At 35.4% G+C, this 15,955-nt stretch overlaps 1 protein-coding gene and 1 pseudogene across 4 annotated transcripts in view; both read right to left on the reverse strand.

Annotated features, from left to right (window-relative positions):
• Positions 1-606: 606 nt before the first annotated feature.
• Positions 607-1,875, reverse strand: LOC116586231 (annotated as a pseudogene).
• Positions 1,876-1,962: 87 nt separating this feature from the next.
• The window catches only part of POLK (DNA polymerase kappa), a 67,844-nt gene continuing 53,851 nt past the window's right edge, over positions 1,963-15,955 (reverse strand). For 3 of the 4 annotated variants that reach the window (XM_032335939.1, XM_032335938.1, XM_032335940.1), the window contains exons 10-15: positions 14,021-14,053; positions 8,710-8,806; positions 6,376-6,547; positions 3,746-4,702; positions 2,692-2,734; positions 1,963-2,509 (exon numbers count right to left, since the gene is read on the reverse strand). In XM_032335939.1, the coding sequence (XP_032191830.1) occupies positions 2,425-2,509; positions 2,692-2,734; positions 3,746-4,702; positions 6,376-6,547; positions 8,710-8,806; positions 14,021-14,053 (1,387 nt within the window). In that variant the 3' untranslated portion in view covers positions 1,963-2,424. Of the gene's footprint in view, positions 2,510-2,691; positions 2,735-2,795; positions 3,473-3,686; positions 4,703-6,375; positions 6,548-8,709; positions 8,807-14,020; positions 14,054-15,955 lie in introns of those variants that run through there. The other variant, XM_032335941.1, reaches the window with a different exon arrangement.

Raw genomic sequence — 15,955 nt, forward strand, 5'->3', positions numbered from 1 at the left:
ATTAACTACTTAAGCTAATAAGTGTTAAGCTGTCTTCTCTCACAAATATTAATAAAAATGTGATAGAAATATAGTTAAGATAAATGAGATGTTTTAATACACATTAATCTTTTGTACTGAACACTTTTCTCTAAAGGGTTATAATAAAAATAAAGTGAGTATGCAATTTATCCTTTTTAATAGATCTTTGTAAAGCATAAACATAACTCTCAAAGAATGAAATACCACCATTTTAAAGTCCTACAAAAAAACTTAATTACCTTGAATCTTAGACTAAATATTTTTTAAAGTGAACCACGTGCTTATGCATAAGATAAAGGAATTCTAAGCAAAAAAAAAAAATCAAATGGATAATCCTATTTTAAACAATTATTTTAACACAAAATAATACTGCGATACTATTTTTCTGAAGGTAACAAAACCTTCATCCTTGCTCTGCCAAGCTAATACTCTTCATAGAACTTCTTATAATTTTTTAAAAGATTTTATTTATTTGAGAGAGAGAAAGAGAGGTGAGAGAGAGAGCTCTCGAGGAGAGTGCATGACTAGGAGGAGGGGCAGAAGGAGAAGACTCCCAGCTGAGCAAGGAGACTGACTACCACTTGGGGCTTGATCCCAGGACCCCAGGATCATAACCTGGGCCAAAGGCAGCCCCTTAACTGCTTAACTGACTGAGCTACCCGGGCACCCCACACAGGGCTTCTTTTCAAGAAGTCCATGATTCACCCACAATACCTCAATTCTCATGACACCTCCCTTCAGAGAATGAAGGCAACAAGGAGGAGACAGGTCTTTGCCAGGAGAGCTATTTATCAGAGTCCACTTTCAGTGAATTAGTCCCTGGAAGGTGGGTTCAGTGCTTGGAGGCAGGGCCGCTGGCTGGCTTAGCAACTTGTCCATTATGTTGATTTTAGCATCATGCTTCTCACTATCCTCAGGACAAGTCATGCTGTAGCTTGTAGGCACCAAGGAAGTCATGTGGACAGCCTGTCCCCCATTCCTTTGGAGAAATAATAGAAAAATACTGCTGACCACTTTCCCATTTATAAAGGTAGTAAATGTTGCCAGGTTTTAGTGGTTTTTTTTTTTTTTTTAACTATATTACAAGCTACATGATGCAAGTCAGCGTCTTTGTGAGTATCTTCCATACCTTCCTGGCTGGTTATTTTATTTTATTTTTTAAAATATTTTATTTATTTATTTGAAAAAGAGAGAGAGATCACAAGTAGGCAGAGAAGAAGGCAGAGAGAGAGGGGGAAGCAGACTCCCCGCCAAGCAGAGAGCCTGATGTGGGGCTCGATTCCAGGACCCTGAGATCATGACCTAAGCTGAAGGCAGAGGCTTAACCCACTGAGCCACCCAGGCGCCCCTGGCTGGTTCTTTTAAGTGTTGAATTTGCTCAGCTATGACCATCAGTTTGTAAGTGGCATTTGCTTGGATGAATTCATCAGCCTTCTGCACCTGCTCTGCGAGTACCATATGGTCTAAGGGGTCCCTGGCTCAGTGGGTGTGGTAGGAGCTTACCAAGGCCAGGCCATCAGGGGTTGAGGTGCACTCCACCAAGTCTCCTCCCTGACCTGTCGCCAGCTGAACTCTGGTGTTGGGAACCTCCTCCATCTGCCTCTGCTTTGCAGCATCCTCCATGAAAACATCTGAAACCTCCCTACCACTCTCCCCAATAAATTATAATAGGAATGCTTATGAGGTATCTGAAGACACTACAATTTCAAATATGACTATACAAAATTGTAGCCGTTACTAAAACAAATAGAGTAGTCCAGTACCAACAAAGTGGTTAACTGCTGAAAAGTTCTTTTTTTTTTTTTTTTAAAGATTTATTCTACTTATTTTAGAGAGAGAGAGCATGGGCAGGAGGAGGGGTGGAGGGAGAGTGAGAAAATTCTCAAGCAGACTCCCCACTGAGTGTGGAGCCCCACACAAGGCTCAATCTCAGAACCCTGAGATCATAACCTGAGCCAAAATCATGAGTCAGGTGTTTAGCCTTAACTGACTAAGCCACCCAGGTGCCCCAGTGCTGAAAAATTCTTATGCTAAACTAGGTTTGTGTGGACTTCTGAAAGCCCTTATAAATATGCTTTTATTTTCACTATAAAACATGATAAGGAAAAAAATCATTTTTTGATTCCATCCTAATTTCTCATTTTAAAATTAGCTCTAACAGGGCTGATTTCTGATTGATGTATAATAGAAGTGAAATTCTCATGGTTATCCAAAAGATGTTTACAAAAGTTAATTAGCACATATTCCAAATTCATATCAAAGAAATGTCATTTGGGAGGATTTATTGCACTTGCCTTTCACTACATGAATCTGTAAACTTAATAAAAAAGAAGAGATCTATTGATTATACAATAAAAAGTTTCTTATTAAGAATAAAATATTCAATGACAAAATGTTCAATGTTCATTTAAAAAATACATCAAGAGTGTGTCTGGGATTGTTTGGTTTTGTTTTCTTTGATGCTGAGTATTTTGTCATCAATCCTGGCCTGGAAGAGAAAAGAATACACAGTCAAAATGCAGGAAGATATTTGAAAAATGTTTTGCGAATCTTTGATTTTTTAAAAAATTTTACTTGATCTATAAGAGCAAATTTTACATCTCCTAAAAATTAAACCTCAAAATATAACAATTTTATAGCCAGCAGTGTTAAAACTCAAATTAGCCATACCTTTTTGGTTTTGTTGCAGTCTTCTGCACTCTGCCTGAGTTATCTTTAATGAAAGAAAAGTCAAGAAATGCCATAATGAACAACATGAAATTAAAAAGCTGTCTAAAAATCTAAAAAGCTAAAGCTGATTGATTAGAGATAATAAAAAACTTTGTTAGTATTACATAGTTCATATTTAGACACACCAATAACTAACTATATTGCATAATTTCTTTATAATTTACTTATTTTATGGCATTATACTTAATTTTATTTTTGCAGTTGGGCTAGAGTCAGACTACCAAAAAATAACTTAAAGAGGCTTTCTGGCTGGGTGATTATAGTTAATTTACCCCTGTGCTTCAGCAGAATTTCTCTGAAGGAATTTCTTTCTTTTTTTTTTAAATTGAAGTATAGTTGACACACAAGGTTATATTAGTTTCAGGTGCACAACATAGTAATTGAACAAGTTTATATGTTATGCTGTGCTCACCACAAATGGAGCTACCGTCTGTCACCACAGAGCACTATTTCCATACCATTGACTATATTCCCTAAGCTGTACCTTTTATCCCTCTGAGTTATTCATTCCAAGGGAATTTTGCCTTTGATTAGATTACTTGGCTCCCCTAAACACCTGAGTTCATTCCCTGCTAAATCAAACACAGAACAGTTTTGCCAAAATTTAAAATCTAATGGCTTCAGTTAATTCTAACCCATGCTAAGGTAACTGACATATCCCTAAATGGCGGCATACACAGTCTATCCCTTTAATAGTATGCATTTTAGATTTAATAACAATCTTTTTTTTTTTTTAAGATTTTATTTATTTATTTGACAAGACAGAGATCACAAGTAGGCAGAGAGGCAGGCAGAGAGAGAGAGGAGGAAGCAGGCTCCCCGCTGAGCAGAGAGCCCGATGTGGGACTCGATCCCAGGACCCTGAGATCATGACCTGAGCCGAAGGCAGCGGCTTAACCCACTGAGCCACCCAGGTGCCCCAATTTAATAACAATCTTAATTTTAATAAAACGTTCCTAGAAAATCGAGTTCTTTAAAATGACTGCAAACTCACCAGTACTTTGGGTGCTTTCTCTGGGTTGGTTAGCTACATTAACTTTTTCCTTTCTCAGTTCCTGGATAATGCCTTTATTTAAACATACATCCACATGCACATTGAACAGGGTAAGATCTGAAGTCTTTTGCTCTAGGTTACAAACTGGACAAACTAGAGGTTGGTCTGTTATCGCTTCATGTAAATAAGACTGGGAGGATTCTTGCTGACTTAATGACCCAATCTCTTCCAATGAAACAGTAGAGGAAGAATTGTGACACCGTGTGTCAATATTAAATGATTTGTTTGAAAGACTAGCACATTCCTCTTTGCTGTGCTTATCACTTAAGCCATCTATACTTTTTGCTTTACGTGGGTTATCTTCAGTCTCTACTAGCTCTACACAATTTACTGAATTGATTTCTGAATCCTTCTGAGGGGTTTCATAATCCTGCTTCCCATGGAGTGAGAATGAAGGATGTACATTTTCTTTCTTGTTAACTTCTGTAGAGGAAGCATGTGAACATGAGAACACATTGGAGTTTTCACTGATCAAATGTCCATCAAGACATGCATCTATATGTTTATTAAAGGCTTCCAGACTGATGCTTCTTTGCTCCCTAAAGCAAATTGGGCAGGTAAATATCTGAGAGTTATTTGAATTCTCCGACGTTTCTAAATTCTCATTCATCTTCTTCTTTAAAACTTGAACTGAATGTGATGTCTGTAAACTTGGTTTACCCACAGCTTCACATTTAAATGTATCTTGATGGCTCCATTTCCTTTCTAATCGCTTTTTATCAAAGAAACTCTTCTTATGAGACATTTCTAGAGGTTTCAGAAACTGATCTTTGTCAGTTTTCTCTACCATATACCCAGTGGCTGACAGAGTTGGGTTTCCAGCCTGTAAGAAGCCAATAATGGTCCTTTGTTGGTGCTTCTTATCTTCTTCACTGGGAAAACTGGACAACCGTACACCTAAATTAAACCAACGACAATTACTTTCTTAACAAAGCCAATTCACTCATAATGCATAACAGTATTTTGCATAATATTGTTGTGACATATATACAAAATGATGTTTAAAGAAAAATAATAAGCAATATGGCATATTTTCTGAATTAAAGTATACTTTTTCAAAATGGGTACTTCGCATGAAGTTTACCTTCCTTTATAAAACTGGATATCATAAATAGTATCTGTTGGAGTTGGCATGGTTAGATAATAATTATATAATTAATATTTGACAGAAGATACCACTAAATACCAACTAACGGATTGGAGTCAACTTCACAGACTCTCTTTTTTCCCAATAGCCTTGTGTTTTAGAGCACTTTTTAGATTCACATCGAAAGTGAGCAGAAAGGTCGGAGTTCCTACATATCCTCTGCCCACACCATGCACAGCCTCCTCCAATCAATATCCTGCAGCAGAGTGATATGGTTGTTACAAGTGATGAACCTATCTTGATATAACATTAACACTCAAAGTCCATAGATTACATTAGGGTTTATTCTTGGTGTTGTACATCCTATGGATTTTGACATGTTTAATGATATGTATCCATTATTATAGAATCATACAGAATAGTTTTTACTGTTCTAAAAATCCTTTGTGCTAATTCTATTCATCCCTTCCCTACCACCTACCCTTGACATCCACTGATCTTTTCACTGTCTCCACAGTTTGGTCTTTTCCAGGATGTCATATAGTTCAAATCACACAGTATTTAACCTTTTCACATTGGCTTCTTTCACTTAATAAAATGCATTTAAGGTTCGTCCATGTCTTTTCATGGCTGGATAGCTCATTTCTTTTATGCACTAAATGATATTCTATTGTCTGTCCCAGTTTCCAATCATCTACTACTGAAGGGCATTTTGGTTGTTTCCAATTTTGGCAATTACGAATTATGTTGTTATAAACATAGGCTCTTTAGCTTTCAATCAACATACTTTATTCCATCAATTTCAAGTGTATACTATGTTTCATATATGAAAGTACAGCTAATGATCCACTCTTAGCAGTAAAGGTGGCATCTGGAGTGCTTATCCATGAGCATCCTCTCACGCAATTCACTTTAGAAACTTGTTTTGTTAATTTGTTTGTTCACCACGCAGTGGCTGCAGATACAGTTTTATATTGTCACAATTCCTTATCTGCAATTCTGAAATCTAAAGAGCTCTAAAAATTGTAACCAACAAATGGTAATTAATGACCGAATTGATGTGAGACTATATTTAGAGTCTTTATAACCTATTGTGAATATTTTCTTGTTTTGCTACAAAAATATTAATGTGTTTATCATGAGGTGGTGCCTCAGATACCAAAGGAGTACTACATAATGTACTCAATATGTACTGTATTTGTTTCCTAAAATCTGAAAGGTTTTAAATTTTGAAACATACCTATCCCCAAGGATTTCAGTAAGTAGGAAGGAAAAATCAACTGTAATTGGTTCTTACAGGAATTAAACTAATGAGCATGGTTTCACTTACATCAGGTTCTAAGAACTAAGAAAAATGGCAGCATAGGTACAAACTCCTAAACAGGTTTAAGAAAAAAATGAAGGAGAGAGAGAGAGACTATTTCCTAAGTTGATTTCTTTGGGAAAATCTAGCAGATTTAAGGAAAAACAAGAAAAGGCATACCCATAAGTCTTAATCTCAAAGGATGTGGAAAATCAGCATCAATTTCTGTTCTTAGCAATTCTTTAGCAATAGCAAATATTTCTTCTGCAGTAGAAACAACAGATGAAACTGTAGATGCACGAGTTTTTACTTCAAAATTTACATTCTTCAGTTTAATGGTAACAGTTCTACCCTACAAACAACAGAAAACATTGTTATATATAGTTTTCTAACTTCTAGAAACAAGCTATATTGTATGTTAGAAAAAATTCAAAAATATCTCTTATATACACATAATATAGAAGTGTAATCAATTATTTATGAAACATGGTAATGAAATCTGTCAAAAAGAATAAATGAAATATATAAGCAACCTAAAAATCCCATTTTAAATGGGATTTTTATAAAAGGACTTTTTATATAAAAAGCAACATTAACTGATCATTTTTCTTTTTACTAAATCTCTTTTAGATTTCAGTACCTAAAAAGAGAGGAAAAAAGCTTCTTAAAGGGGTCTCCATTGAAAGGGTCTTATAGACAGCTCACAGTTATTGTGTACCTACTATATGCCAGACACTATGCTAAGCCATTTACATGTAAGAACTCTACTGTTATTTTTTAATGGGTATAGAATTTCAGTTTGAGATAATGAAAAAGTTCTGGAGATTGATAGTGGTGATGGTTGCACCATATGAATGAACTTAATGCCATAGAAATGTAACTTAAAAATAGTTAAAATGGTAAATTCTATGTTACATATATTTTACTACCTCCTAGAAGTTCTGAGAGTGGGCTGATGGACTCACTTCCAAAGAATAAAGTATGGAAAGGGAAAAGTAGTAACTTCACAGAGGAGAAGCCTAGCAAACACTCACTTTATCAGGTGACAAAGGTTACTACCCCTGGTGATAGCTTGTGGCCATCCTATACCCTGAAAGGATGTAATGAAGAGATTTCACCTCTGGTATTCTTTCTAAAAATCCACAACCCTGGTCTAATCATAAGAAAAACATCAGCCAAGCCTAGATGGAAAGATACCCTGAAGGATACCTGGCCAATATTCCTTAAGACATGAAGGTCAAGAAAAACAAGGAAATACTGAAAAACTGTTACAGATTAGAGGAGACTAGGAGACAAGACGACTAAATGCCGTGTGGTTCCCTGGACTGAATCCTGGAACAGAAAGAGGACATTAATGGAAAAACAGGTAAAATCCAAAAAATGTCAGGAGTTTTGTTAATAGTTATGAGCTAATTTTAGTTTCTTAGCTTGACAAAAGTACTATGACAATATGGCTAAAATAACATAAGATATTAATAGTGTGGGAAACTGGGTATATCAGAACTCTCTATATGATCTATACTACTTTTCTGTATATATGAAATGACTCTAAAATTACAGGTTTATTAAAAAATTTTAAATCAATTCTATTTATACTTAAGGTATGATAGAGAAGGATTATAAGAAATATATAGAGGAGGGCAATAGAAAAAAAAGAAATATATAGATATCCCATTCTAATAACTTTGTTGTTTTCTGGTTTTTATTTTTTGGGGATAACCTTTGAATACCTTTGTATTATACTTTGTAATAACTCCACCTCTGGTTTCAGAGTTTGGAAGATTACTAAATATGGATTGTTGTGAGTAAAGATTATAAAATAGAAATTTAAAACCTTCCAGGTTTTGTTTGCAATGTGTTAAACAACCTAGAACAAGGGCCTTGAAACAAAATGTTATTCTAGAAAATCACTGTCTACCTGAGAAAAACAGTAAAGGAGGGTTGGAAAGATATTTATACAAAGTAAATATAGTTCCAGAGAAATCCTTACCTTTGCTTTATTCTCTAATGTCAATATAACTCTGATTTTGAACTTACTCAAATGTACTCCAAATTCTGGAATTATACTGGAGCCAGCCCACTGTTGTAAGTTGCTTCTTCATGTAATCATCTTATCATAGGCCTCAATTATGGGTCAGAATCAAATTTGTCTCTATTGGGGATGGGAATAATCCTTTCTAATGCGTCTCAATTTGTACTCAAATGTAAAACCCAACTCTTCCTTTAAAGTATCATTTTACTATTAAAATTTTTTTAAAAACCAGGGGCACCTGGGTGGTTCAGATGGGTAATTATGTGCTTGCCTTCGGCTCAGGTCATGATCTCCTGGTCCTGGGATCCAGCCCCACATTCCGTTCCTGGCTCAGCAAGGAGTCTGTTTCTCCCTCTGCCTCACCCCCCTCATGCTCGCTCTCTCTCTCTCTCTCTCTCTCTCTGTCTCAAATGAATAAATAAAATCTTTAAAGAAGTTTTGCTTTTTTTGTAAACTAAGAAGACCACACCAAAATAAAGTACCTTTAGTCCTTCTTTCTGCAGATCTTGAGCAAGTTCACTGCAAAGTTCCCGGCACAAACTATATTGTTCCTCTGCTTTACTTATTTCATTGAATGTCCTAGAAAGACAAAAATGATTTTGGTGCACAGAGTAACCTATAATCCAGGATAATTAAGGAGTGACAAAGTACGTTTAAATAGCTTAGCATCGGGCGCCTGGGTGGCTCAGTGGGTTAAGCCGCTGCCTTCGGCTCAGGTCATGATCTCAGAGTCCTGGGATCAAGTCCCGCATCGGGCTCTCTGCTCAGCAGAGAGCCTGCTTCCCTCTCTCTCTCTCTGCCTGCCTCTCCATCTACTTGTGATTTCTCTCTGTCAAATAAATAAATAAAAATCTTTAAAAAAAAAAAATAAAAAAAAAAATAAATAGCTTAGCATCAAGTTATATTTTCTGCAGCACAAAATAAAATTTTCAGATGAACTAAGATATAATTAAGGAAAAACATCTAAAATCTATGTAAATAATGGAAGATCATTTGTAGTTAAACTGATTACCAAAGGTACATTTGCTTTATCTATAATATTTTTTAAAAAGTTGATTAAAGTCTGATATATCATATCAATAAGAGAAAATATAAAAATCATATGATCATTTCAATAGATGCAGGAAAAGCATTTCACAAAGTATAACAACCACTCATGATAAAAATCCCAACAAAGTAGGTTTAGAGGAAACATATCTCAGCATAATAAAGGCCTTACATGAAGAACCCACAGCTAACATCATTCTCAATGGGGAAAAACTGACAGCCTTTCCTCTAAGGTCAGGAACAAGATAAGGATGTCCACTCTCACCACTTTTATTCAATACAGTACTAGAAGTCCTAGCCACAGCAATTAGACAATGTAAAGAAATTAAAGGCCTCCAAAGTGGTAAGGAAGAAGTAAAATTTTCACTATTAGACATGATACCATCTATAGAAAACTGAAGATTCCACCAAAAAACTACTAGAACTGATAAATGAGTTCAGGAAGGTCACAGGGTAAAAAATCAATGTACAGAAATCCACTGCACTTCCATACACTTATTATGAAACATCAGAAAGAGAAATTAAGAAAATAATCCCATTTGCAATTGCACCAAAAACGATAAAATACCTAGGAATAAACGTAACCAAAGAAGTGAAAGACCGGTACTCTGAAAACTATACAATATTGATAAAAGAAATTAAGATGACACAAATGGAAAGACATTCCATGTTCATGTTTGGAAGAACAAATATTGTTAAAATCCCTACACTACCCAAAGCAATCTACAGATTAAATGCAATCTCTATCAAAATACCAACAGCACTCTTAACTATAAGGAACAAATTGAGGTTTGCTGGGGTTGGGGAGGGTAATTGGGTGATAGACATTAAGGGGGACACTGATGTAATGATGTACACTGGGTGTTATATGCTACTGGTGAATCATTAAATACTATCCCTGAAACTAATATGCTATATGTTAACTAATTTGAATTTAAATAAAAATCTAAAAAAAAAAATAGCAAGAGCATTTTTTGCAAAACTAGAAGAAACAAACCTAAAATTTGTATGAAACCACAAAAGGCTCAAAATAGCCATGGTAATCTTCAAAAAGCAAAGCAAAGCTGGAGGTACCACAATTCCAGACTTCAAGTTATACTACAAAGCTATAGTAATCAAAACAGTATGGTAGCAGCACAAAAATAAGCACACAGATCAATGCACCAGAATAGAAAGCCAGAAATACACCCACAATTATATGGTCAATTAATCTTCAACAAAGGAAGCAAGAAGATGCAATGGGAAGAAGATAGTCTCTTCAACAAACGGTTTTGGGAAAATTGGACAGCTACATGCAAAAGAACATATTGTTACACCATACACAAAAAGAAACCCCAAATGGATTAAGGACTTAATGTGAGACCTGAAAACATAAAAATCCTAGAAGAGAGCACAGACAATAATTTCTCTGACATCACTCATAACAACATCTTTCTAAATATGTCTCCCAAGACAATGGAAACAAAAGCAAAAAATAAACTATTGGGACTACATCAAAATAAAAAGCCTTTGCTCAGCAAAGGAAACAACCAACAAAACCAAAAGACAACCTATGGAATAAGAGAAGATATTTGCAAATAATATGTCTGGTAAAGGGTTAGTGACCAAAATATATAAAGAATGAGACAACTCAACACACACACACACACACACACACACAAAATAATCCAATTAAAAAATAGGCAGAAGACATGGACAGACATTTCTCCAAAAAAGACTTATAGATGTCCAAAGACAAATGAAAAGATGCTTAACATCACTCATCAGGGATATGCAAATCAAAACCATAACGAAATATCACCTCATGCCTGTCAGAATGGCTAAAAATATCACCTCATGCCTGTCAGAATGGCTAAAATCAAAGACTCAAGAAACAAGTGTTGGCAAGGATGTGGAGAAAAAGGAACCCTCCTGCCTCCTGTGCTGTTTGTGGGGATGCAAACTGGTGCGGCCACTCTGGAAAACAGTAGGGAGGTTCCTCAAAAAATTAAAAACAGAACTATCCTACGATCCAGTAATCACACTACTGGATATTTACTCAAAGAATTTGAAAACACCAATTTTAAGGGATATATGCTCCCTAATGTTTATTGCAGCATTATCTGCAATAGCCAAATTATGGAAGCAGCCCAAGTGTCTATCAACTGAGGAATGGATAAAGAAGATGTGGTATATAAATATACATATATATACATAATATTGGCCATTAAAAAAAAGAAAGAAATCTTGCCATTTGCAAAGACATGGAGGGATCTAGAGAGTATAATGCTAAGCAAAATAAGTCAGTCAGAAAAAGCCAAATACCATGATTTCACTCATACGTGGAATTTAAGAAACAAAACAAAGGAAAAGAAAAGAGAAAACAACAAAAACAGACTCTTAACTACAGAGAACAAACAGATGGTTACCAGAGGGGAGGTAGATAGGAGAACAGGTGAATAGGTGGTGGAGATTGAGAGTACACTTATCTTGAAGAGCACTGACTAATATATGGAACTGCAGAATCGCTATATTGTACACCCGAAACTAATATAACATTGTACCTTAACTACACTGGAAATTTTTAAAAAGCTGATTAAAATCACCAACGGATAATGATAATGCCCTCAGAACTTAAAATACATTATGGTATATGTGTATATAGACTGCTACAGAGGGTTAGCTTAAGAAAGTATATATGAGAATATTATTCTAATTATTGTATATATATTTTTTGGAATAGAAGTATCTTCAAGTAGATATAAGGGGATGATGGTTCCTGGCACCTATATAGAGTTGTCTAGTAGACAAGTGGAAATGGAGGGCTGGTAAGATTAAACATAGAAATTTTAATTCATCTGCACAAGAGTGTTGAAAAAAGGCAAGAGGTCATATTAACATAAAAGAGGAAGATGATCTCTCTTTGGCATAAAAAATCCTGAGCATAGGACTATTCAGTGAAGAGTCCCCCTTCTAACTCTAACCCTAGCTATCCAGTTCTCCTCCAACCAATGTTTCCAGCTTCCTATTCATTTAAATTTCTCCAGAGTATTCTTTGTATAAGCAAATTTGTACAAGCAAATAAGCAAATACTTCCCCTGTACTTTTTTACATAAACTGAAGAATATTAGACACATTGTTTAGAACCTTTTCTCAATTCATCCTGGTGAGAGTTCCTTATGAATATGTAATTCCCTCATTTTTATACAGTAGCCTAATATTCTAATTTAAAGATGTAAGGTCACTTAACTAATCCTCTGTTTTTGGATATTTACTTAAATACTATCTTTTGTTATCATGGAAAAAATAACAAGTAACCTTATATACTTGTAAAATGACATGTGATTACATGTGTGAAATGAATTCCTAGAAAAAGAGCTGTGGGATCAAAGTGCAGGTGTGTCTGTGAGTTTAACAGACATTGCCAAAATGCTTGCCCCTTGTGGTGGGCAAAATAATGGCCCCCAAAGATGTCCAAATCCTAATATCCTGGAATGCAGTACATTACATGATATAAGTGACTTTGCAGATATGATTAAGTTAAGATGGAGAGATTAGCCTGAACTGTCCAGGTGGGTCCAATATAATCCCAAGTGTCCTTCTAAGAAGATAGGAGGGTGAGAATCAGAGACAGACAAGATGCTAGGCTTGAAATGGAGCATGGGGCCATCAGTCAAAGAATATAAGCAGCCTCTAAAAGCTTTTGGTAAGAAAATGGATGTGTCCTTGGAGACTTTAGAAGACTTACAACTCTGCCAAGACCTTAATTTTAGGACTCCTGATTCAGAACAGTAAGACAATAAATTTGTGTTGTCTTAAGCCACTAAATCTGTGGTAATATGTTACAGGACCAATAAAAAACTAGTATACTTCCTCCAGGTTAATAGCTATTTCACTCCCATAGTCTGTCCAATAGAGCACCTCTGCCAACCCATTAGTGAAAAAGGCTATCTTGAGAAACTTCATCTGTATTTTTTTAATTATAAAAAAGACTGGGAATATTTGCAATGTTTCAAGAGGCATTTGTACACCTCCTTCTTTGTTAACTAATTAGATCTACTGGTATATATTTCTGAAAATAATAAAATCTCATCAAGATTTCATTTGTCTGGGGCACCTGGGTGGCTCAGTGGGTTAAGCCTCTGCCTTCGGCTCAGGTCATGATCTCAGGGTCCTGGGATGGAGCCCCGCATCAGGCGCTCTGCTCAGCAGGGAGCCTGCTTCCCCCATCTCTCTCTCTGCCTGCCTCTCTGCCTACTTGTGATCTCTCTCCCGCTGTCAAATAAATAAATAAAATCTTTAAAAAAAAAAAAAGATTTCATTTGTCTTCCATACAAGATTGTAAACCACTGGACTATGTCCTCTCTAAGCTCAATAGCTTACTATTTGACCACTATGTGCATTCACTAACATTTGAAAAGTTTCAAGAAGAATTTCCAAGGCCCCTTCTTAAATTTCTCAAATAACTACTCAGTAAATTTTCCCACAAACAGGGCTAGAAATTAAGATTCAGAATCTTAAGATGATTGGTTTTCATTTAATAGGAAGAAACCAACATTAGAAATAAATAACTATAGTTAAATTTTTTCCCATGGAGAGCATAGCAAGCAAAGATATAACATTATACTGGAATATTTAACTTAGTCACATCAACTACTGAAAAATTTCATTTGGTTTGCAGACAGATTTTTCTATTTCAGTGATATTTTGCAAAAAAAACCAAAAGTTAAAAATAACATGAATTATGAGTTATGAACAAAACATTACCTCTCAACGCTCATGCTTTTCCTTTCTCCATCCCTTGAAATGAAAAAGAAAAAGAAAGATTTTCTTTACTTTTTCAAAGAAGACTCAGTTCTTTTTAGTCAACCAAAAGGATTTAACATATCAATTACCATTTAAAGAATTTTTTAAATGTATTTTGTTAAAATTCATACATCATGAAGAACAGTGAGTTTTTAAAATCTCAAAATAAAACTATCAACAAAAAATACAGATGCTAATATCATTATATGTAAAGTGGATCAAGTCTATATCTATCAAAGAGAAAAATTTTACAATAGGTTGATATTATAAACTGGTTCTACTAAAAGTGTGAATATAAAAACCCTGGCTTATAAAAACCAGTAAGAGTTGCCTTGTTGTTATGTGATCTGATTAAATACCAATTACCTAGTTTTTTGAGTGATATATTAACTGTGCTCTCCTATAGCTATTTATTATTCATTTATACCACTCTATTGAACCTCAGTTAGAATTTGGACACAGAAATAGGATGGTGATTTAGAATCTGAACCATCTAGTTTGGTTGAATTCTAGCTGTTCTGAGAGAAGTAGTTGAAACTAAAAAAGCTGAAACGACATGTAGATTATTCATTTCCCACATACTCAATGAACCTATTAGGAGTAAAGTACTGTTCTAGGCACTGGGTATACAGTTATGACCAAAACAGACCAAGTTTTTATCCTTAAGAAACTTGTATCTTACTGGAAGGAGACAAATAAAGACATATAGAAGTAAATCTGGAGTATGTCAGAAGGTAAGAAGAATTAAGGATTAAAAAATAAAGCAGAAGAAAGAAATAGAGAATGTACATAGAAGGGAAAGGAGGAAAAAAAAAGGGAAAGGAGGTTTGCTATTTTACATTATTATAAATTACCTATGAATTTCACTTCAAAGGATTACTGGCATCTTTAAATACCACAGATTCATATATGTTATGTTATATCAAGAACTACATTGTTTTCAACCACTATGTAAATAAAAAAGAGGATAATCCTTGGATTAAAGAAAAAGTTTTATTTCCCATTACTTCCAAATACTAGATTATTTATAGTAGTGCGATTTCCTTCTCTGATCTTAGCATTACATTCGCTCAAGATCAAAGTCAGCTAACTAAGGGCTTAAAAATGAGAACAATGAGGGCGCCTGGGAGGCTCAGTTTGTTAAGCATCTGCCTTCAGCTCAGGTCCTATTCCTGGGATCCTGGGAGAGCCTCCCACATGGGACTGCCTGCTCAGTGGGGAGCCTCCTTTTCCCTCTCCCTCTGTTACTCCTCTGCTTGTGCTCTTTTGTCAAATAAATAAAATCTTTAAAAAACAAAAAAACAAAAGGGATGAGGAGCATGGACAGATGAGAAAGGCAGTAGCTGCAATCTCTAAGATTTAGCACCTTTAATTATTTTAACTTATTTCATTTGCCTCCTCTATAATCTTCCTGCTTTTCTTTAGTTTAAGTAAATAAAGGAATTGTTCTGGGGGCAGACTGACAGGATGATGATAAAATTATAAAAATAGTGTCCCATGTTAATTCCCATTCTTCTTAAAAATTCCTTTCTTGGGGCACCTGGGTGGCTCAGTGGGTTGGGCCCCCTGCTTTGGGCTCAAATCATGATCTCAGGGTCCTGCGATTGAGCTCGGCGGGGAGCCTGCTTCTCCCTCTCTGCCTACTTGTGCTCGCTCTCTCTCTTTCTCTCTCTCTCTCTGTTAAATGAATAAGTAAAAATCTTAAAAAAAAAAAAATTCCTTTCTTTTCACCCACTCCCACAGTGTACCCTTCTAGCTCTCGGACATTTCTTTTTAAGACTGAAATGAAAGAGTGGCAAGGAAGAATCACGAACCTCTCTTGCTGTTTCCTCTTCTACATCTTTACATGGCTGGCCCCTTCAGGTCCCTGCATTTGGATTATGGTTGCCAACACCC

Source organism: Mustela erminea, chromosome 3, assembly GCF_009829155.1.
Source record: "Mustela erminea isolate mMusErm1 chromosome 3, mMusErm1.Pri, whole genome shotgun sequence".
Lineage (NCBI taxonomy): Eukaryota > Metazoa > Chordata > Mammalia > Carnivora > Mustelidae > Mustela > Mustela erminea.